The sequence below is a fragment of the Monodon monoceros genome, unplaced genomic scaffold (assembly GCF_005190385.1).
Source record: "Monodon monoceros isolate NGI ecotype Baffin Bay Population unplaced genomic scaffold, NGI_Narwhal_1 Super_Scaffold_14, whole genome shotgun sequence".
NCBI lineage: Eukaryota > Metazoa > Chordata > Mammalia > Artiodactyla > Monodontidae > Monodon > Monodon monoceros.
Window position 1 is genome coordinate 33142288 of NW_021703770.1, and position 24056 is coordinate 33166343.

The 24056-nt window shown below is 40.0% G+C and overlaps 1 protein-coding gene across 1 annotated transcript; it reads left to right on the top strand.

Moving 5' to 3' along the window:
- Window positions 1-6197: 6197 nt before the first annotated feature.
- On the top strand, window positions 6198-23595 carry PABPC1 (poly(A) binding protein cytoplasmic 1). The gene is made up of 15 exons (XM_029222860.1): window positions 6198-6916; window positions 10062-10255; window positions 10461-10576; window positions 13034-13173; window positions 14469-14563; window positions 14900-15037; window positions 15245-15340; window positions 18761-19033; window positions 19262-19352; window positions 19964-20074; window positions 20158-20312; window positions 20886-20970; window positions 21510-21640; window positions 22231-22324; window positions 23157-23595. The coding sequence occupies exons 1-14, from the start codon at window positions 6724-6726 to the stop codon at window positions 22321-22323; spliced, it is 1911 nt and encodes a 636-aa protein (XP_029078693.1). The 5' UTR covers window positions 6198-6723; the 3' UTR covers window position 22324; window positions 23157-23595.
- The last annotated feature ends 461 nt before the right edge of the window (window positions 23596-24056 follow it).

Sequence of the window (24056 nt, forward strand, 5' to 3'; positions counted from 1 at the left end):
CAATTTTCTAGAAAGTAAGCTCCACAAGGGTAGAGACTTCACTGGTTTTAATATTTTATATGCAGGCCCTTAAACAAGCATATACTGTAGGCCTAAATGAATATTTGATTTGTAGTGAACAAATGAATGAATTCTATAATTCAGTATCCTTCATATAAAGAGTTACATAATAATTCCTTTCTAAGATTTATTACAGGAAAAAAGTTTGTCTTCCTGAAAAAAAACTTGTGTGCTTCTTTTCATTAGACAGTAAGAACTTGTTTCCTTTGAATCCACTTCCAGGAAGAGCAAAGTGGGACCATTCTAAGAATACCTTAATTTGTCTCTGTCTCTCCTCTTTCGAACGCATACTTTTACACTGCCACCAGAATTACCTTCTGATAAAACACAGGGTCACAAGATTAGATCCCATGCCCCAATCTATTTTTTCCAGTATTAAAGCCCTAATCTATTTCTCCTTGCACTTGCCCCGCTCTTTCACACTCTCACTTACCTTTACCCCTGTTTGTCTGTCATGTTTCAGCCATACGATTTTCTCATACCCTCAGCACATCTTGTTTATTCCCACCTCCATGACATTCCTGATGTTATTTCCTCCACCTTCCAATGCCCTTTCCTCTCATTATTCCAAGTATTAGCCCCCTTAATTCCCAGATCAAAGATCTCATCCTTTGATCTTGCACTGCCTGTGTTTGAATCAAGGTTATTTGACTTCTTTAAGCCTTGGTTTCCTCACCGGCAGTACTGTAGTTTCCTATCTTATAGGGTTGTTTTAAGTACTCAATAAATATTAGCTCTTAGTATTAATAAAATTTCTTCTATTTACCTGAAATATCTTTTTGTTATTCCTTATACCTTAACTTATGTACTTAGATTATTTGTGCCTTAGGAACCATGGTCCTAGAGTAGAATACATTTCAAAGTTCTCATGTTGACCCCCTCCCCACATAATCCACACCCTATAGAAATTGATGTTAGTTTTGTTACTGCTGTTGTTATTCATCTAATATTTGACACTGTCTTAATGTAGCCATTGCAATTTTCTATCCTCCAAAGCTAAAGCTTAGGACAGTGACAGTTATATCTTCTGTATGTCTGTTTGTGTATGACTCTATGTAATATTTCTGCCATGAATTTGAATTTAGTATCTTCCAAACTGATGTGTGGTTATATTCACAGAAATAGGAGCTGCTCACTAAATGGCAGCACTGTGCATTACGTAACTTATGTTTACATATAGTATCTTACTCAGGTCTCACAATAATCCTATTAGGTGGTAATATACCTATTGTAGCAGTATCCCTCTTATCATTATGACATACACACTGATTTAACACAGATGGCTATGTCATTAGAAGAGCATCTTGTAAGAAACCTAAGTGTGCTGAGATTTCTTTGCGTTTCTTATTTTCTTCCACAGCAAAGCCATTAATTATCTTTTTCTCCCAAGATTGTTTCTCTGTTTATGAGTCTATGTTTATGACTCTAAGTGGGTCTGTGTTTCAAGATCTATGTCTTCTTACTTGGCAGCCATTTTCTCAGAACTAAGGTTACATCGTCTGACACACAATGTCAGAACCAATTTCAAACTCTTTTATGAATCCCTTTCCTTGTTCTCTTGGTAGGAGGAAAATATGTAACGTGTATGGAAGAAAACGTAAAATTTGAATGGGACTCTTATAGGAAATCTTTCTGATCATGAGCACGACAATTTACAAATTTGAGTAGGTGTTGTTTTCCTCACCAACCATTAAACCAATGAAGCAGATTGCTAATATTCTTAAACATTGTATAATTTGGGTCTTATCATGGACATTAATATTTTTCTATTTCAAGGATCTACAGAAAGTATATCCCTTCAGTTGGGCGGAGGCTATAATATTCCCTTATTATTCAGCTCAAATATATCTCAGGATTACCTAAGATCTTATAAGACCAGTCAACTTTAGGTTGTCGTACATTACATGGAATGTTATAAATTATTCTGGATATATTTTGAATATACACTGGATATAGCCTGAAAATTATTTATAAATCTCTAGTGAGCTTCAAGTGAACAAGTTCTCTGGAGAACTTTACATTTCATTTGCTAAGATAAAAACAGGTTAATTGGATGATGTTGATGTCATTAGACATTCTTAGGCACCCACAGAGATGCTGCACATAACAAGACATTATTCTGTCCCACAGCTTGCAATCTAAAATTAGAAATACACAGGCAAACCAGATAAACATAGACAGCACATTCTTTTAAGACCAAAAAGAAATGATGGGAGGGAAAAATGAGAGTGGTGAATCAAGTCCAAGGGAATTGACACATATTCTATCTTCTGCCTTTTACTTGTAGCCTTAATTAGCTCTATCAGAAGTGATCACACTGTTAAAGTCGGACAGCTAGGCTGTCTGATAGCCTCTGAAGGGTGACAGAACACTAATGGGATTGCCATGGTATAGTGTCCTCAGCTTTGGAGGTCCAGAAACTCCTTTTATCCGGCAGCCCTGTTTGTCCCTGCTTGCCTGACTCTGGGTACTAAAGTCTACCTCCAAGCCCAGCACTGGAAATGAGTGCCAAGCCAATATGTTAGGAAATACCCGCTCCGGTAGCTGGTGGAGTTCGGAAGTAGTGCACTGCAGCAGTCCACGTGGTCTGGACTTGAACACAGCCCTAGCTGCCCTTGTGAACTTCAGGTTGAGATCTCCCTATTGACCCCTATTCTGTGTGGTCAGGCTACAAGCCTGGCTGGCCTTCTCCCTGAAGTTAGGTTAAAAAAGAAAAAAGCACCTCCAGTGTGCCAGGTTTCATGCTCCGTGATAGGAATACAGACAAATAGGACCTAGGCTCTCTTTTGGAGCTTACAGCTTATTTGGGGAGACAGCTCAAGAACAGTCTACTTCAGTATAATGTGGTAAACGTAGTGGCAGAGGGGTGGTGTGGGTAAAGGCCAGAGGAAGGGTACCCAGCCCAATCTGGTGGTCAGGGAAGGTGACAGGAGACAGGGGATAGTCTGAGAGCAGGACAGAACCAGGAGAGTTGCAGCCCAGAAGCCAAGAGAGTGTGTTAAAGAGACAGAGAGAGAGAGAAGGAAGAGGGAAACAGTCAGATTCTTCAGATATTGAACAAGATGGAAGTCTTCAGATATTGAACAAGATGAAAGTCCATTGGATTTGACAAATAGAAGAGGGATCATTGATGCCTGTTGACAGGACAGTTATTGGGGAGGTGGAGGTATGAGATGTCAGTGTCGTGTTCATGTTGAGGAATTAAGGGGAGGCGAGAAGTGGAAAATAAAATCTTGGCTGTGAAAAGAGTAAATTAGAGAGGAATATATCATTAAGGGAGTTTGTCTTGACTTCTGATCAGAAAAACAGGTTTCTAATCAGAGAGGAAGAAGCTGGTGGAAGAGAAAGAGAAAGAGGTGAATGATGGATCAAGGGAACACGTTCTTGATTCCAGTTCCAGATCCCATTCCTGTTTCCTCCTGAGATGGGCTCTGACTCCCACTTCTGATTCTACTACCTCCCTCCCCCCAGGGGTGGACTTTGCTTCTAGTCTCTCTTGTTCAGACTCAGCTGTACCTCCCTGAAATGTGAGAGTGACACCCACTGAATGTCAAGAACCGCAGCTGCGTAGAAATCCTGACCGACTTGCTTCCCACAGTATTTATTAATCTACAAAGAGCTGATATACCTTTTCAGTGACTAGAATACTTTCGTCTGCCATCTAGAGCATCCTTCCCTGTGTCAGGGTGCCATGGTGGTTCAACTATTAACTGAACTTATCAATTGGGAGGTTGCTTGTTCAAACTGGATTATCATAAAGAGAAATCTTTTGAGAGTGATTTAATCCAGCCTCTGGTGAAACCTGAGAGTAAGGTCTTTCTAGTGGCTGGAGTACCCAAATCCACCTTAGAGGGTGCTTGCCAAACTCCTGCTCTCTGACAAAATTTTCTAGACTCCAAGCAGACCATCTTTTCCCCAACTTTGTTATTTACAATGATGTTTTAGTGAGGTTCACCAGAAACCGCACCCTCATCTTTCTCTACCAGAGGTATATATAATCTTAGTAATTATGTATGGTTTTTGGTAGTTTTAGCTCTTGGTGTAATTTCCAAGTTATTGGAGGTGACCCCCTTTCACATTTCTTTTAATGAGTGCACCTCTTCTTTTATTTTTCCCTTTTTGTTTTTTCATAGTCTCTGTTCAGCAATTTAATGAAAGCACTAAAATGAAGTCAGGTTTTCTTTTAAAGTCCAATAATGGAATTTCCATCCTCTTTTTCTTTTTAAGGAAACAAATTTAGAATCTAATAGAAAATGTCACAGCCAGATTAAACACTAGGATTGGATGTTTATTGTACTCGCTGTAATGCTTATATGATTACCAGAGAGCTCATCAGCAGCATCTTGAGGACAGCAGTTTGTGTCTGTCATGTATTTTCCCTACATACAGATACACTTGGTAGGTACTCAATAAACACATGAATGGATTGATTTTAACCACAGAGTTCTAATAGATTGAATGGTGATTTGTCATCTAGTAATAGGTGTGTCTTCCTAATGCACAGCCCTCAGTCTTGCTTTTTTGCCTAATAAAGCACATAAGGCAACATGTTTTCCAAAATATTATCCTCTTCCTACCAAGACAGGGACCAAATAGCACTTATGTGGGATTCTGCAGGTTTAAGTTTGAATTAAATGAGAATAAAGTACCCAGTCCACACCTGGCAATATATTTGACATGCATTAAAGTTTATTGAGTAAAAGAATGAATTGGGCAATCATTTAACTTGAGACCATTCCTTTAACAGTAAAATAAAATTATTACTACTTGCTCCACCTCCCACACAAGATTGCTGTAGGGAACAAATGATAGGATGTTTATGCAAGTGCTTTAAAAACTGTAACGTACATTACTACGTTAAAGTGGGATTTGTATGCTGACTTAATGTCATTCCTATTAACTGGTATTTTTACTATTGATTCATTACAGCTACCATTCCTATTAAAGACCCCAACTAACCACAAAATTGTTTTAAACATTTTTAATACCGCATTTAGACTATGCTAATTTTGCCTGGTTGCAGGTCTGTGGTGCCATGTATGTCTGTGACAGACTCATACTTTAAAGAAAAACATTTATTTTTCTGGAGTCCTGTTTTCTACCTCAAAGAAATTTCTGGCAGAAAGAGCACGAGTCAGATTCCAACCTATTACCTTAAGTGAACAGCGATCACGATACTTTAAAAAGGGAAGCGGACAAAGACCCCAAGATAGTTTCCCCCAATTAAAATCACTTTGACCAACGACAGCACCCAGTGGGGAGACCGGGGAGAGTCTAGGGCTCGGAACCGAGAGGACCGGTAGTACGAGGGCCCCTCCTCCCCCCCTTCCTCTATTGGAAGCACCGCGGGGCGGCGACCAGGGTCCAGCGCCAGGACGGTTGGGGGTCCCCGAGCGGGCGGCCAGGATCCGCGGCCAGTTGGGGTCAGCGAGCGCCGCGGCCGTTGGGGACTCCAGCTCCCAGCAGGCACCGCTTCTGCGGCCGAGGCGTGTGGCGGCGCTGCCCGCTGGGACTCGTAGTGCGGTCCGGTAGGAGAACTGGGGAGTCAGTCCTGGCTCCTTTCACCCACGTTTCGGAAACTGGGCCTGGAAGGGATCATGCCGGTCCACTCGTGCCCAGCGTCCCTCAGGGGCGGGTGCGAATGGAGCAGGCCTGACTGCCGCGCGGAGGCCCGGGTGGCCATGCACGTGGGGGGTGGTTAGAGACGAGAAACCCGAAAGCCCCGCGCCCCGCGCCCCGCCCACCGCCTAGGTGACGGTTTAACGCTTCTCCCGGGTGGAGGTGGGGCGGGATGTGTGGGAGGAGGGGCCGTCCCCCCCGACTCCTCGGAGACCAGCCTGCGAGCCGGCCCTCCCTTCCCCCACGGGCCCTACACCGCGTGGGCCCCGCCCCCCGGCCGCGGCGCGTGCGCATAAGCCCCGCCCCAGCCCCACCCCCACCCACGCAGCGGCCGCCGCCTCCACCTCTCCCTTCCTCTTTGCTCTTTCCTCCTCCTGTTTTCTTTTCCCTCCTCCCCCTCGCCTCCTTTTCTCCTCCTCCTCCGGCGCTGACGCTCGCGTAGGGCCCTGGCGTCAGACGCGCGGGGGCAGGGTGAGTGCGGCGCGGGGTATAAGTAGAGGGTGCAGGAGGCGGTGCTTCCCCTTCTCCCCGGCGGTTAGTGCTGAGAGTGCGGAGTGTGTGCTCCGGCCTCGGAACACACATTTATTATTAAAAAAATCCAAAAAAATCTTAAAAAATCTTCTAAAAAACCAAAAAAAAATTTACAAAAAATCCGCGTCTCCCCCGCCGGAGACTTTTATTTTTTTTTCTTCCTGTTTTATAAAATAACCCGGTGAAGCAACGAGACCGACCCGCCCGCCCGCGGCCCCGCAGCAGCTCCAAGGAGGAACCAAGAGACCGAGGCCTTCCCGCTGCCCGGACCCGACACCGCCACCCTCGCTCCCCAGCCGGCAGCCGGCAGCCAGCAGTCAGCAGCCAGCAGCCAGCGGCAGCGGATCGACTCCGTTCTGCGGCTGTTGAGTAGTTTTCGATTCCGGTTGATTTTTGTCCCTCTGCGCTTGCCCCCGCTCCCCTCCCCCCGGCTCCGGCCCGCGACCCCAGCACTCGCTCTTCTCCTCTCACGGAAAGGTCGCGGCCTGTGGCCCTGCGGGCAGCCGTGCCGAGATGAACCCCAGCGCCCCCAGCTACCCCATGGCCTCGCTCTACGTGGGGGACCTACACCCCGACGTGACCGAGGCGATGCTCTATGAGAAGTTCAGCCCGGCCGGGCCCATCCTCTCCATCCGGGTCTGCAGGGACATGATCACCCGCCGCTCCTTGGGCTACGCGTATGTGAACTTCCAGCAGCCGGCAGACGGTGAGAGCCGGGCCCGACGGCGGGCGGGCGGCCATGAGGCTCAGGCGGCGGCGGCGGGCTGGTTAGGCCGGCGGCCCGGGGGGAGGGGGCAGGAGGGCATGTCACCAGCCCTCCCCGGGGCCAGCGGGGCGAGGCTTGAGCGCCAGTACCCCGGTTCCCCGTGCCCGCAGGGACCCGCGCTGCCGGCAGCCGCACGCCCCTCGTACGCCGGGCCACTTCCTCCTTTGCGACCATTTTCTCGGCCTCAGCCGCTCTCAAAGTTTAGGGTGATGACGCGCCGGGAGGGTGGGTGAGAATGGGTTCTAACACGACGCTCCCGCCAGTAGCTGCGGGATTCTGGGGTGTTGAGTGCCGAGCCCCCTTTTCCGGTAATAGGTGGAGGCGCTCCCACCACCCGAGGCTCTTGCCGGCGCCCCAGGACGCCCCAGGAAGTGCATTTCGTTGCTCGAAAAATACCACGTGTTGAACCCTGTAACCTCACAGGCCCGAGGCCTGTTCCGGCTACTGGCCCAATCGCCTGGGGGAGCCACGGGGACTTAGAATAAAGTTAATATGGTGGTCTGGTGGTGGTATCAGGCTTCTGATTCTGTTCTTAATAACTTGTCAGTGACTGATGGCTCTGGAAGTATAAACTACCAATGAGACGTGCATTGGGGTTTTTCCTCTAGTTCAGACATTTCTCACTCTTAACAGCAGGTTAGGAGGGAGGGGATGTGGAAGAGAACCCTTTTGGAGGCCATCATTTTCTCAGGCTATTTAGGTAGCTGTGATTTTTTTTAATCGAGTTAGTTTCGTAGTACTGGTAATTTATTCGGAATATTTTTTTCCCTCTGAAATAGTTTCTATGGTTTTGAGGGATTTTACTTAAAAATGCCGTCACCAATTTTGACTGGAAAATATTACTTGTGAGTGTCGTGTGGACTGGACTATTATACTTATGTGGCATTCTAATGGTGGTTTCCTTTTTTTAAAGTAGTCCAGAATATCCATACATCATGGGGAATGATTGAGCACTAGAGTCAGCTTGAAATCTTTGGGGAAAAAGATGCAGCTCACCTTGTATTTTTAAAGTAAAGTTAAACAGTTTGCAAAAAGTCCAGAATTTGGCAAACAGGTATGTGACCTGATAACTTGCCAGGATTTTTCTTTTTATCTGGATGAATTGACTTGCAGAAGTCATTCTCACTTGATTTTATGGTCCACTTTTGCCCTTTTTTCCCCTGGCTACTTGAATATATGTCAAGTGTTACAAAATATAAGGAATTTATTTTTATTTTTGTAGGAAAGGCCTTAAAGGTGGAATTGAAACTTTATTTCATTAACAGATCTGGAGTTATTTAGTGATCAGCTTTTCACTAGGTAAAGTTACTGCTGAGATTTTTGGGTAGGTAGGCTATTGAGTGACAGCAAGCCCGACGTTGTAAAACTGCACTGCAGGTTTTCTGCCCTTTTGCTCTGTAGGCAGTAGCTCCAAATGTCACTCCATAACGGTTCTTCCCAACTCTGGGCAAGATTTATCGCTGAATGAAAGATCAGGGGAGATAATTTTGGGGCAGGTAATCACAAACTGAAGAGTTGTTAGAGAAAACTTGGACAAATTCTAGAGAGCATGAAATGTAAACTTCTGAAAGTGGCTGTTATTCTTTCTAAATTTAACAATTTTAAATCCGAAAAAAACAATTTTTAAAATTTCTTGGGGTTAGAAAAGTTGAACTTCAGGTTACCGTGGTTACAGAACACTCACTGTGTATTACCCATCTATTGCAGTAGACCAGTATTGTAACTACTCAAAAGAGGGTAGCATTTTTCCATCTTCCATTTATTTCATTTCTATATATACAAATTATTGTCTTTCCAAATATTATTTTCAGTGGTTTCCGTTTATTTCTCCCCCTTATTTATTGCTACATTGATGTATTTGTAGAATAGCTTCTGAAAGTGACCAGTTTCCAATTTAACAGGAAGAGGTGACTCATTCAAAAGAAGCTCAAGCAAAGTCAGCTAAAAAACGAGGGGAGCTGAGTAGGCGTGGTCGATTGATAAATGAGCTGACAGTTGTTTGTCACTATCTTCTAGAAACTAAAACTTTCATTTATAGAAAGAAGTGGCTGGAAAATTTGTCCTCTCACTAATTTTACAGTTAACACTAGCATGGCATTTGTGAAAATTGGTGTTTCAGGACTTCAAATGGACTGTGTGTTCCCACTCTTTAGGGACTAGTCTTTTCTACTTAAGGATGTATTTTTCCATTTAGAGTCTAAACTTCTGTATAAGTGTTTCTTTAATGGTACGTGTGCACATAATTTGATCCTTCATAGATGTAATCATAGGGTAGATTTTGAAATTTTCTAGCACTATTCAGAAATAATTGGTTAATGATCAGTTATTAAGTAAATGAATGACCTAAGATAAAGTTGGTTTTATATGTAAATAAAGCATTAAAAGTGAATTGTGACTAGCATAGACCTGGTATTTCAAAAGTTTTGTGTTACATAGCTGAGTACGTCCAACTTCACTTTAGTTTTGAAAGCCTGATTCAAGTCTTTCTGAATGGATAAAGCCTTTTTTTTTTTTTAAAACATGGCCATAGGAATTGTGCCATGAATCACTGAAATCCCCCCAATAAGTCAGGAATTTTTTTAGAAAATGGACTAATTTTTGTACAGTACTGACAGTGATAAGCAAGAAACAATTTTGACAAGTAATAGAGAAGTTAAAATGCTTTAAAATCCATAAACTGTTCTGCTTGTGGATAATCTACAATTGCTTACTGTCCTTTATATTGCTTTTAAGCAGATTGTGAAGGGGAATCTCGGTTTTACAGTTGACTAGGAACAAAAAGGTGCTTTTAAATTTCATGGCAATTAAAGGAAGAGGTTGTTGCAGAAATAAGTTAGTTCTTAACGATACGTCATCCATTAACAAATTAACGTGGGAAATTTGGGGTTTTTTGATATTTGTCTTCTCTTTTTGCGTTGTACAGTTTAAATCTAGACTGGTATGAGGTAAGATCCAGCCATCTTGAAGTTTGAAGAGGTAGAGGGACCATGTGCTCTTACTGTTCCCTCCACAATAGTTTATATAATTTTAAGTGGGCTATAAAAGTTTTGAAATAATATTTATTTTGAAAATGTCCTTCCTGCAGCGGAGCGTGCTTTGGACACCATGAATTTTGATGTTATAAAGGGCAAGCCAGTACGCATTATGTGGTCTCAGCGTGATCCATCACTTCGCAAAAGTGGAGTGGGCAACATATTCATTAAAAATTTGGACAAATCCATTGATAATAAAGCACTGTATGATACATTTTCTGCTTTTGGTAACATCCTTTCATGTAAGGTAAGCAAAAATATGACAGGTAAACATACTTACAGTGTTTTAGTTACTTGTAGTTTATTCCTTAAGATAGCAACCATGCTCTCTGTTAATGGATATCTTTATTTCCCAAATGCCCAGGTTAGGTAGCTGACAAGTTATCTCTGAGTACTGGAAAAATGCTAAATCAATAGCAAGTAATGAAAAATTATTACATGTTTTTCCCTAGGTGGTTTGTGATGAAAATGGTTCCAAGGGTTATGGATTTGTGCATTTTGAGACACAAGAAGCAGCTGAAAGAGCTATTGAAAAAATGAATGGGATGCTTCTAAATGATCGCAAAGTGTAAGTATAAATATTTAGTTAATCATTCTTCAAATGCTTTTAATAGTTCAATTCATGCATTTTACAAGTAATATATTTGTGCTCTTAGAAGAGGTACAGCTGAAGTGAAAATTAATAAACCACATCTTGGTAGATTTTATAATTGTCTTTTCTCCACATTCAGTGTAACATACAAGTAACAGTGAATTAATACAGCTGGTCAGCATTCAAACAGAAAAGAAACAGCAGAAGATAGGTATGCTGGAATATAAAGCTTTTTCAAAAATAAGTGCATATTAGTTGAAAAACTAGAAATCCAGGCAGAAACTTAAGCATAATTCCCAAGGTAGTAATTAGCCCCTTTTACATTCAAAGCTGAAGCTAAAATAACTTGCCTGTATTTACATGCTGGTATGACATAAACTGCGATACAAACCCAGTGGTCTAAATTCAGAGCCCAGGGTGACTCTCTGCTTGGCTTTACTCCCACAGTTTATTGATGGAGTTTAAAGATTGTCATAATTGTTGTTTCAACACCTTTTGGCTCCCTTCCCCATGTAAAGATAAATCGTAATTAAACCAGAAGTCTTCATGATTAATCTTTTCTGAAATAAACTTGTTCTTAAAAGTTGCAAACTTTTAAAATAATGACACTGATAAGACTTTCTGCTACAAGTTGTAAAAATACAGATTTTGTGAGCCTAAAGACATTACAAATCTCAATTTTATCTTCAATGCCAGTGGATTTTGCTTAATTAGGCAAATTCAGCTGTGAGGTCACATTGTAAGTGAGCTGTGAGCTCATGTAAACTGCAGTGATGGCACGCAAATTGGGTTTGGTTCTCACAGGTCAACTGCATCACTCTTAAGGTGTGGTTCTCATAAATCTGCATCAAGTGGGATGGTCAGTCCGTACATGGAGGAGTCATGCACATGGTGTTACCTGTTTGAGTTCCATCAATTACATGATTAAGGAAAGACTTTGTAGTATGTAAAGAACCCCATACAAGTCTAAGAAAACCAGCAACTCCTCAATGGGAACAATGTTTACAAAGGCTAATTCTTAAAAATAATACATCTTTAAATGAGAAAAACGTTCAGCATCATTAGTATTCAGAGATGAAGCTATCTTTTGCCTGTCAGCAGTGCTTTAGGGGAAAAAAAGGAATGGCTACCACTGGTGGAGGTTTAGATTAAACAAAGAACTTGATTTATTGCTGTTTTTTGAGTATAAAATGATATAACCCTTTTTGGAAAGCAGTTTGTAGGTATAAACTTAAGATCATTTATATACCTTTCGAGCTGCCATGATTTCTGCAACTCCATCCTAAGAACAAATAACAAAGTTTCATAACGTTGCGGCATTATTTACAAAAGAAAGTTTTGTTGTCCACAATGGAATATCATGTTCCCACTGAGAACATTTATAAAACTAATTGCATGGATCCAGAAGCAGCACCATATGGGTGGGGGGAGGTGTGGGGTGCGGCTGAAGGAATAAAATGTAGGTGTCTCCTATGGAAAGGAATTGTGCTGGACTAACGTTCTTAAGCGCAAAGAACAAAAAGGCCTACAAAAAGTCAGTCATAATTTGGGTGGGATTATGGGCGATGGTTTTCTTTTGTTTTTTTTTTTTTTTAAGAAGATGTTGGGGGTAGGAGTTTATTAATTTATTTATTTATTTTTGCTGTGTTGGGTCTTTGTTTCTGTGGGAAGGCTTTCTCTAGGTGTGGCAGGCGGGGGCCACTCTTCATCGTGGTGCGCGGGCCTCTTAGTATCACGGCCTCTCTTGTTGTGGAGCACAACCGCCAGAAGCGCAGGCTCAGTAGTTGTGGCTCACGGGCCTAGTTGCTCCGCGGGATGTGGGATCCTCCCAGACCAGGGCTCGAACCTGTGTCCCCTGCATTGGCAGGCAGACTCTCAACCACTGCACCACCAGGGAAGCCCCTGGGTGATGGTTTTTTGATGTATATTATATTGTTTAATGACACATGTACTACTTTTAGGGAAAACCTCAATTTTTAAAACACATTTTGTTGACAATGCTGCAAAGAAATTTGTTCCAGGCTGTTGTATGTTAGAGTACAGAATTCGGTAGCTTAAATTTATATTTTAGGAGATTGCAAACGAAGTGCAAGAGCCATGTTGAAACAGCAACGATAAAAGCTTTTCTGTTTTTTCACTGGCGTGGTGCAGGCATACTCCACTAGTCTGTATTGCTGGACGTAATCTTCTTAACCCTAGGTTAGCTAGAAGGAAGGGAGAGGAGTGTGTATTAAGAAAAATGTTCTTTTTCGTGATTATAGTTAAGAGGCTTGTTCTCACATTTCACTTAAGGCCCTATTTCTGTTTTATAGTTTGCTTTTTATTAGAGATTCTGAAATTATCAGCAACTATTACAGAGTCAACCATCAGGCTTAATTAACCTGAACTTCATAAAATAGAACCTAATTTTGTAGTTCTTATCTATTTTATTAGATTTGTTGGACGATTTAAGTCTCGTAAGGAACGAGAAGCAGAACTCGGAGCTAGGGCAAAAGAGTTCACCAATGTTTACATCAAGAATTTTGGAGAAGACATGGATGATGAGCGCCTTAAGGATCTCTTTGGCAAGTTTGGTAATGTGTCTGAATTAAATTTTTATACTCAGTTCTGAGTAATTGTTCAGTGTTAGTTTTGGCTAATACTTTATACTAAAAAAGTAAATGGGACTTCACATATTTTAAAACATTGTAGTTACTTGGATTAAGCCACTGATATTCCATTATACTTAGCATATAAATAGAATTCTATCCAATTTAAAGGTTAATAGCATTGTATTAGCACCGTAAGGTGTGACTGTGTAATTGGAACAGATCTTAAAAGCTTTTGCTATGTTAAGAAATTGTGCTGGATTTATGCACTAACAGATCCCATCTCGTCAGAGGCATTGCATGAGACACAGCCAACTTAGGTTGGAGTGTAGTCTTTAATTATGGGACGGGAAAGCTGGCCAGCTTTGGGATATTTGGCCAGTCTCAGCATCATGTTTGAGCAATTTAAAATAATGACTTTTAAAGACAAAGATCCAGATTTTCCCATGAAGTGTGTAACCGGTCTCACTTTAGATAGTTGTGTAGCTGATCAGAAAATGAACTTTAAATTGTACCCTTGCAGGTGATTTACTTGCCCCTTACCTTTGCTTTCCTTTTTGTTTAACTTAAATAGGTGTCCCTTTTTAAAAGCATCTCAAATCATAAAGAATGAGGACATCTAATACTTTACTATTGCCAAGCTGGCATGCCACATTGAACCCTCTAAACAGTTGATATGTGCCCATACATCTTGCAGATTCTCTGTAATCAGATGTGATGTGTAATCTTTTTTCCCCACCTACCTGAGATAATACTTAGCACTTCTGTTAAGTCTGTTTTATTTGAGGGAGTGGTGGGGGAATATGTGTCTTCAGAAACATGCCACCTCCTCCAGGTGCTTCTGCTATGTCAAAGGTCAAACCCCGTGTTTCCTCTACTCCTTGTTGAAAATCAAGTGGGCCAAGGCTTAAAAATTCTTAAAGAAAAACAAATTGTTTTAAAATAATGCATCTGTTTTGTACTGATGCTAAGAATAAAACTTCATCATCATTTACAGTTGTCTAAAACATATCTCCTTAAATGGAAGGAGGAGTGTTTCAGGGAATAGAGTATTAACTTAGCTTCTTAGTAGAAATAAAGGGTCTTTAAGAGAATATTTAGTGCCCATGGTGGGAGAGAAGAGGGTGGTTATAGGAGGAATAAATTTCTGGAGGCTTGGAGTTTTTTTTAATCCCCATTTTTATATTTTTTTCATGGCTTTGTTTGTGTATTGAAACTTGAAATGTATAAACTAAATGTTGTATGGAATATCTTTGAATCATTAAAAAAATTTTTTTTAGGACCTGCCTTAAGTGTGAAAGTAATGACTGATGAGAGTGGAAAATCCAAAGGTTTTGGATTTGTAAGCTTTGAAAGGCATGAAGATGCACAGAAAGTAAGACTTAAAATATACTAACCAAAGGCAGTGTGGGTTTTTCTGTATTTTATAGTAAGATGTGGGGGTATGAAGTTGAGTTGCTCTTGCATTGAAATACACATACGTACCAACGGCTAGTCTACATGTTCATCTCCACATATATTGTTTTGAATTACTTGCATTTTATGTATTTTGAGGGTATAAATTGAAAACCTCTGTTGTCTTAAAACCTCAAAGTTTAGTTTTTATGGTGGGTACATCTTTAGCTTTTATAATCTAACAAATTTTCTTTATTGTTAAAAAATGAATTTATATATTGCAAGTTAGTAATTAAAATTTTGTGGTCTTTGTAAGGCTGTGGATGAGATGAACGGAAAGGAGCTCAATGGAAAACAAATTTACGTTGGTCGAGCCCAGAAAAAAGTGGAAAGACAGACGGAACTTAAGCGCAAATTTGAACAGATGAAGCAAGATAGGATCACCAGATACCAGGTTCATTATTTAACTGAACGAGCAAAAATAAGACAGGGATGAGGAAACCTATTTTATGTTCATTTCAGTTACTGACAGGTAACTGGAGGGTTTGAGAGGGGAAAAGGAGAGGAAATATGGGATAAGATAATAGGAAGTATGCTTAAGTACCACTATGGTTTTCTTTTTCCTTTTTCTAAATTTTTTTAAATTTTATTTTTATTTTAGGGTGTTAACCTTTATGTGAAAAATCTCGATGATGGTATTGATGATGAACGTCTCCGGAAAGAGTTTTCTCCGTTCGGTACAATCACTAGTGCAAAGGTAAAGCATATGATGCACTTTTTTTTTTCCTTTTTTTCTTTTTTTTCTTTTTTTTTGCGGTGCGCGGGCCTCTCACTGTTGTGGCCTCTCCCGTTGCGGAGCACAGGCTCAGCGGCCATGGCTCACGGGCCCAGCCGCTCCGCGGCACGTGGGATCTTCCTGGACCGGGGCACGAACCCACGTCCCCTGCATCGGCAGGTGGACTCTCAACCACTGCGCTACCAGGGAAGCCCGATGCACTTTTTTTTTAAGATTTGGGAAAAATCCATGCCCATGGATATATGTATATAAATTTTATATTTCATATGGAGTGTTTTTCTTTATAAATGAATGGTCAAATAGTTTTTGCTTTTCTCTAAAAAATCAGCCTTTCAGTTTTCAGAAAATCATATCTTTGCTTCATTACTTCAAAAACTTACATTCAGGGCTTCCCTGGTGGCGCAGTGGTTGAGAGTCCGCCTGCCGATGCAGGGGACACGGGTTCGTGCCCCGGTCCGGGAAGATCCCACATTCCGCGGAGCGGCTGGGCCCGTGAGCCACGGCCGCTGAGCCTGCGCGTCCGGAGCCTGTGCTCTGCAATGGGAGAGGCCACAGCAGTGAGAGGCCCGTGTACCGGGGGGGGGAAAAAGAAAAACAACATATTCAGATTTGAAGTGGCTGGAAAGGCTGCATTTGATGACCATAGTGATTGATCATCACATGATAGGCACTGTTCTGTACTCTGTTAAACTAGTTATTTTACTGGTTAAAGAAAGCAGTTTATTAGGGAACTGTAATTGTTACTATTTGAGCTAATCTATATTTGCTTACAGAATTCACTCTGGGGAGTCAAACTTTAAGCCCCCTAACAGTAAAGGTAGAGATCATGTTTGCTTTTACTTGAAATCAGAAATTAAGAAATACAACAGTAAGATTCTAGTTTAAATTCTGGAATTTTGATATAAGAACCTCTGCTTTAGGTGTTTTTTTCTGGTGTCAGTGGCCCAAGAATCCTTCTGTATTTAAAGTTCTGTATGTATGTATCTTGAGGGGTGGGAAGAGTATCTAAAACTTTAAACAGATTCTGAAAAGAGTAGAGGAAAAATTAAAACTGAGTGCTCTGGAGTGACCTCCTGGCTGATCTTTCTATTCTGCAACCCCATTGACCAAGGGAACTTCTACGATAGAATGTTAAGGAGCATAGTAGAGGAATACACATAAAAATGCAAGTGATGTAGTTGTCTTCTGTTTCATTCAGCCTGTGCTTCTGTAAAAGAACCTGGAGTATGATAGACTCTATTCCTGAGTTTGTTTATCCTCAGTATGTTCCCTGAGAATCATTTAAATTGAATACTGTGCATCCGTTGATTTTGAACGTATGAAGAAGCATGCATGTTTTACAAAGGAGGGCCTTTTCTAAGTCCTTTTCAAAAAGTCCTTTGTGGATCATATCGCCGTTGGCAAGGAGGTGAAAAGGTTTCGCAGGAATTCTGGGAGAGGAGGTCATTATGTTAATTTGATAATGCTTGCTGAAAAACAAATTGGTCAAGACAGAAGTGTAAAAAGGTGACCCCTCCATTTTTCATTTTCAGTCTTCAAAAGGAGTTTGGTTGGCCTTTCCAGATAATTTTCCATGCTTGTATACTTTTTGTATACATATAAACAGTTTTTATAAAACAGGATCATAGTATACCTATTCTGCAACTTGTGTTTTTACTTAACAGATCTAGGTACATATTTATTTCAGGCATTTGCTCATTTTTTGCTAAGGGCTGAATATTCATGGTACAGATGTACCATAACATATTCTACTGTTCCTGTATTATTGGTCATTTGGTGTGCTTTGCATGCTAACACTGTTAGACCCACCACTCTAATAAACATCTTTATACATATATTTTTGCACACACACCAGTACTTCTGGAGTTCAGGAATTGAAGTTTCTGGTTAGTGGGTGTGTGTATTTAAAATTCATACAACTGAAATATCCCAAAAAGGCTGAACAAATTAAATTACTACTAGTCTTGTCAATTTAGTAGAAAGTGGTATGCATCTTTTTAAATGAGATGTACTTTTTATGTGTTTACTTGTTTAGCCTATTCTTTGCATATTTTTATACTGCGTTGGTTATCTTTACTGATTTAGGGGAAATTTCACGTCAGCGCTTTGTTTTATGTTGCAAGTATTTTCTCTAAGTCTTCCACTTAGGACTTTGGGGGTCTTGTGTCATCTTAGTTGCCCTGTATTTTTGCATCTTATGTTCAGATACAGAATCTTATCTGGCAGTTTGATGTTTTTCAATGTGATGTGAGTAAGAGCTGTACGTTAATTCAGAATTATCCCTTTGTACCACGTACTAGATAGTCCAAAGTCCGTCTTTTCCCCACTGTTTTAAAATGTAAGCTTTAACATGAAGTTCCCATAATTGCATGGGTATGTTTCTGGACTCTTTTTTGAGGTATAATTGACATAAACATATTCAAGTATATAACATAATTGTTTGATATTTGTATATACTGCAAAGTGATCACAATAAGTCTAGTTAACATTCATTACAAAACATTTTTTTTCTTGTAATGGTAACTGTAAAGATCTACTCTCAGCAACTTTCAGATGTATAATACAGTATTATCTGTAGTCCCCATGCTGAACAATACGACCCCATGACTTGCTTTATACGTGAGAGTTTGTACTTTTTAGCTACCTTCACCCCCGTACCTCTCTGGCAACCACCAGTCTGTTCTCTGTATCCTTGAGCCCAGTTGTTTTGTTGTTTTGATTCTGCATTTATGTAAGATCATTGGTCTCTGTTTGATCGCTGTTTTGCTTGTTCTGTGCCACCAGCATGCTGTTTAATATAGCTGTATAGCACGCTTATGTATATTGCAAGGCTACTGAGAAGTTCTTCGCATCTCCTCGTTGCTTGTTTAAAAGATTTTGAGTCATTGTGAGCTTCCTGAATATTGTTTATACCCTAATATTTATGGCCCTTATGGTCTTGAATGTGAAAGTTTAATTTTAAAATGTGGATACTATGATATTCAACTGCTTTTTCCTCCCCTCTAACGAGTAATGAAAGCATTTTGTCAGCTCGAATTGCTAGAATAGTCAAATTTTAATTGTGCATGTTTTTAGTGGTGCTAAAATTTAGTAGGCCTTGATTGTATTTAGAAATTAAACCTTAATATTGAAAATCTACAACTTTAACAAAGTTGCTATTGGACCTCCACCCCTTTACTTCTTTTGCTTGGCTGGGATAATGCATGCATGTAGTTTACGCTTAATATTTGGATATCAAGGGAAAAATTGTGGGAAAAAATGATGAAAGCATTGACAGGGTTTAGTTAAATGTGAGTCGGTGGGTGTAGTTGATAACTCTGCTTTTTGTGCCTCATCTACCATTGCATTAATCATGTGTTTTCTTCCATTTTCTTTTAATAGGTTATGATGGAGGGTGGTCGCAGCAAAGGGTTTGGATTTGTGTGTTTCTCCTCCCCAGAAGAAGCCACTAAAGCAGTTACAGAAATGAATGGTAGAATTGTGGCCACCAAGCCATTGTATGTAGCTTTAGCTCAGCGCAAAGAAGAGCGCCAGGCTCACCTCACTAACCAGTATATGCAGAGAATGGCAAGTGTAAGAGCTGTGCCCAACCCTGTAATCAACCCCTACCAGCCAGCACCTCCTTCAGGTTACTTCATGGCAGCTATCCCACAGGTAGGTTTTAGAAGAGAACAAAAACCTCATGAAGGTTTTCCTCTTCAGTCATCTTTAATGTTTTGTGCCCCACTAAAAAATAAATAAAGCCCTAAGATGAAGAGATGTTAATTATGATTGGATTTGAAAAATGCTTAGAGTGTGAGGACCTGCTAAATGTTTTGAGTGCATAACTAGTTGCATTATTTGCTTTTTTCTTTAGCTGATACATTTGCTTGCTTTCTACAGACTCAGAACCGTGCTGCATACTATCCTCCTAGCCAAATTGCTCAACTAAGACCAAGTCCTCGCTGGACTGCTCAGGGTGCCAGACCTCATCGTAAGCTTTTTTTTTTTTTAAGGTTGCAAAGTATTTGAACTAAAAACATAAATGAGGCGAATTAGCTGTTACATCCCAATGGTATATTAGCTCTTGCTTTTTATAGTTTATTTTTATGGGTGTTCATTTTGGGGATCCTAGCATTTTGTTTTTAAAAAACATTGTAAAATGTTTCACCATTCCTTAAGACAGCAGTATCTATGCCGTTTTGATTTTCCTTTATGACAAGTTTGGGAATGCATCCAACTCAATTTCATATTTGGTTAGGCAGTAGTTTTAAAAGATCTTGTTCCATGTATGAGGACCAGGGTCCAGGCATTTTCAGCCTTATCCTGTGGAATAGTGCTGTATTACAGGAACACTTAGAATCAGGTTCATGTATCATATTTAGATATTAATAAGTACTTGTCCTTGTATGAATGAAAACTTTTTATTTACTGATGCTCTGATATGATTAAGTCTGGAGAAATGGCATATAGGAGCCTAAGCTTTTAAAAATGGTTTATGCTTGGTCATCTATAGCCTTTTGTGCAAACCTCAGCTCTGAAAAAGCGGCATGAACACTTGGTGAGTTTCTCCCAGTTAATGTGTGTTCGTATCTTTAAACATAGCATTCCAAAATATGCCCGGTGCTATCCGCCCAGCCGCTCCTAGACCACCATTTAGTACTATGAGACCAGCTTCTTCACAGGTTCCGCGAGTCATGTCGACACAGCGTGTTGGTGAGTCTTAACCCTTCCTGTAAAAGTTGGTCTCCAATTTTAAATAGCAAGATAAATACGAAAATCTTTTTATTTTTTTTTAGCTAACACATCAACACAGACAATGGGTCCCCGTCCTGCAGCTGCTGCAGCTGCAGCTACTCCTGCTGTTCGCACCGTTCCACAGTATAAATACGCTGCGGGAGTTCGCAATCCCCAACAACATCTTAACGCACAGCCACAAGTTACCATGCAGCAGGTGTGGATTTAATGATTTCTTGATAAAGATGACAGTCCTTGATCTCAGTCAAAGACATTGAAGACAACTGTATGATATATGGGAGCTTAAACTATGTAGAATATCTTGTTGAGGTGCCACTAATTGATAGTATGTAATTGATAGCATGTAAAAATGTCTTCTATGTGCTAGACTCTAGGAACTAGATAAGCATTCAGCAGTCCCTCATCCTGAATTACTTATGTGAGAGTTTTGTCTGGCATAGTTGTAAGAAAGGGTGAAATGAAGTTTAGTTTGTGAGATTTGGCTTACCTTTTTCTTTTTGACCCTAGGACCAAAATCATTGTTGATTTAGAAGTATGATTCCAAAGAATACTCCAGATAAAAAAGAAAATTCAACATCCCCTGTGCTTACAATACTTGAGCACTTAGGTGTTAGTATAGCTACCCTTAAGCTCTATTTCCGAATCACTCAGCTTCTATTTATGTTTAGATTACAGTCTTTATCCAGTTAATTTCCAATGATGGCTGTATTTGTACTTGCCATTACTTCTGTACTTTTTAAACTTAGGAATTTTCCCGTTTTCTTTCTAGCCTGCTGTTCATGTACAAGGTCAGGAACCTTTGACTGCTTCCATGTTGGCATCTGCCCCTCCTCAAGAACAGAAGCAAATGTTGGGTAAGTACCTTTGTCCCACCTAGTCAGTTATAGAGACACTAGAAAATAGGAAGACATTTAGACCTCCTCTGTACCTAAAAATGACAGCTAGGGTGGCAGGATGTGCCTTGGCATGAATGGTTATGATGGCACAGTTTGTCTGCCTGGAAAAGCTATTAAAATGTTGCCTTTGGTGGACAGCATAATAGGGCATTGCTTGCCATGTACCCTGCCACATTTTTGGAAGAAGGAATTTGAACCAAATGAGTAAACCACTTTGATTTTGCCTGAGTACAGATTTAACATTTTAATAGTAAACATAGCTTCAGTTCATCTTTTTTTTTTTTGGCAAACTGACAGCTGCCAAGAAGTAATTGCCTTGTGGTAGATCTTAATCCGTTTTATAGCAGTCTTCTCATGAAAGATACTGAAGTGGTGGATTATGGGTTAGCATTTATTTGCTGTGTACAAGAGATTCTTAAACCCCAGTTTTAATATGGTAGATGCCTTAAAAATTTTTTGTTTTTTTGATTGGAGTGTTTGAATGTTTTTGTTCCTAGGTGAACGGCTCTTTCCTCTAATTCAAGCCATGCACCCTACTCTTGCTGGTAAAATCACTGGCATGTTGTTGGAGATTGATAATTCAGAACTTCTTCATATGCTTGAGTCTCCAGAGTCTCTCCGTTCTAAAGTAATTTAAATTTTATCATTTATCTAGTAGCTTCTTATAGTACATATTCCAGGATGTTTTGTAGGAACTTAATTTTTCTAGGACATTTATAAGTGCTTTATACAAGTCATGCACAGTTCTAAGAGTTTTATAAATATTAATTGAAAATCCTAATAATAACCTATGGTGCTCTTATCACCATTTTATACACGGGGAAACTGAAGCAGAGAGAGGTCAAGTAATTTGCCCAGTGCTCGCAAAGCAGCTAGTGAATGGCAGAGCTTGGTTTCAAATCCAGTCACTGTAACTCCAGCGTTCATGCTGTCTTAACTGTGCTGCATCTTTATTGGAGAAAGGGATGTTTGCTGATATTTCTCAACTTTGGGGGATTTTTGGTAGGGAGAGTTAAGAAGTGCAAGAGGTTCATAATTCTAGAACAGTGGTGGAATGGAACCCAAAAGATACGGATATAGTTGGAATGTTTTTCGATAACAGTTGTTTCCTCTTTCACCTGAGGAAAGGAATTTGCCTTTGTTGGACATTTGTTTGTTGTCCGTTTGAAATTATTGTCTAATTAATTATTTTTCAGAACCAGTTTCTCTTTTTTTCAGGTTGATGAAGCTGTAGCTGTACTACAAGCCCACCAAGCAAAAGAGGCTGCCCAGAAAGCAGTTAACAGTGCCACTGGGGTTCCAACTGTTTAAAGTGAGCCTGCCCCCTATGTTTGTTTCTTATTTTATTTTAACAGTTTGAGCATATTTTGAAACATAGCAAAAACTCATTTTACCATTAATTCAAATGCATTGCAAATTTTTCGAAGAGAAGTAGAGATACAGAGGAATTAAAGGAAACTTTACCTGTTACCCTGGTATTGACTTGAATTTTTAAGATCAGAGCCCTTTCAAGCATTTTGTATAGTAATTTGTATTAAATGGCTGTAATAGGGGTTGGCCCTGTATAGCTATTCTTGGAGGTCTTTTCATAGCTTAATACATTTTCTTGGGTGGCAGCGATGACGGTTGCCTTTTGGCCTCTGCTGTTGCCTTTCGTTAGCCCCAGGAAATGGGCTGATGTAGCTGTGTAGCCAAAGCCAGGGATGGGCAAAGCTTTTCTGTAAAATAGGAAATAGTTGGGGCTTTGGGGGCCGTGGTACGTGTTGCAGCTACTCTGCTCCACCGTTAGTGTGAGAACAGCCACAGACAACATGTAAACCAGTGGGTATGGCTGTGGTCCAGTGGAGCTCTACAGAAGCAGCCTGTAAACAGGCTGAATTTGGCCAAGGGCTTTACATAAGTGTCAGTATTGGTCCTGTTATTTTTCTTGTTTTGTTAAAATATTTGACATATAACAGTGTGTAAATTTAAAGTGTGTAACATGTTAATTGGATACATTTATATATTGTAATATGACTGCCATTATAGCTATAGTTAGCACCTCTGTCACTTAGGTAAAGATCCTTTCTTTTTAGTGGTTGGAATCATTAAATTCTGTCTCATAAATTTGATGATTATAACCTTTTTTCCCCCCACATTTACAGATGATCAGGGACCATGAAAAGAAACTCGTGCTTCACCGAAGAAAAATACCTAAACATCGAAAAACTTAAATATTATGGAAAAAAAACATTGCAAAATATAAAATAAATAAAAAAAGGAAAGGAAACTTTGAACCTTATGTACCGAGCAAATGCCAGGTCTAGCAACATAATGCTAGTCCTAGATTACTTATTGATTTAAAAACAACAAAAAAAAACAAAAAAATAGTAAAATATAAAAACAAATTGTTTTATAGACCCTGGGAAAAAGAATTTTCAGCAAAGTACAAAAATTTAAAGCATTCCTTTCTTTAATTTTGTAATTCTTTACTGTGGCATATCTCAGAATGTCACTTCTGTTTTAAATAACAGAATTGATAACTGAGCAAGGAAACGTAATTTGGATTATAAAATTCTTGCTTTAATAAAAATTCCTTAAACAGTGCACAGTGATGTTATGCTATTTTATTTCTCTTTGTAATTAATTGGCTTGGGTAAATAGGTGATAAGCTGGAATTGGTGTAAGAACCTCTTTCATGAGAAAGTACTTCAGAGGTTTCTTAGTTTTATGAAAAAGAGGCATAAGACAATGTCTGTAATGCAGTTTATGAATTTAGATTTCCATGTGAGTTCTTGAATCGAGGCATATATTTTATTTGTTAAATGACCTAAACGTCTTTTTGAGATGATGCCAGTATATGACTGACTACGTTAAGGTTTCTAGGCTGGCAGATAACTAGCTTAAACTCTCATTTATGTGGTATAAAACAGTAACAACTACTGTATTCGTTGGATAGGGTATAGATAACAGAAAAATTACACTGAAGACTAGACGTATTAAGTGTACAAAATTTAGGATTCGTTTTTTTAAGCCTTTTTAGAAGTCCTTTAATTTGATGATTG

Bases quoted from the DNA above. Each gene is read 5' to 3' on its own strand.
- PABPC1 (XM_029222860.1), top strand. From the start codon at position 6,724: ATGAACCCCAGCGCCCCCAGCTACCCCATGGCCTCGCTCTACGTGGGG. The intron at 20,075-20,157 runs GTGAGTCTTAAC...ATTTTTTTTTAG, and splicing joins CATGTCGACACAGCGTGTTG to CTAACACATCAACACAGACA. The intron at 20,313-20,885 runs GTGTGGATTTAA...TTTTCTTTCTAG, and splicing joins CACAAGTTACCATGCAGCAG to CCTGCTGTTCATGTACAAGG.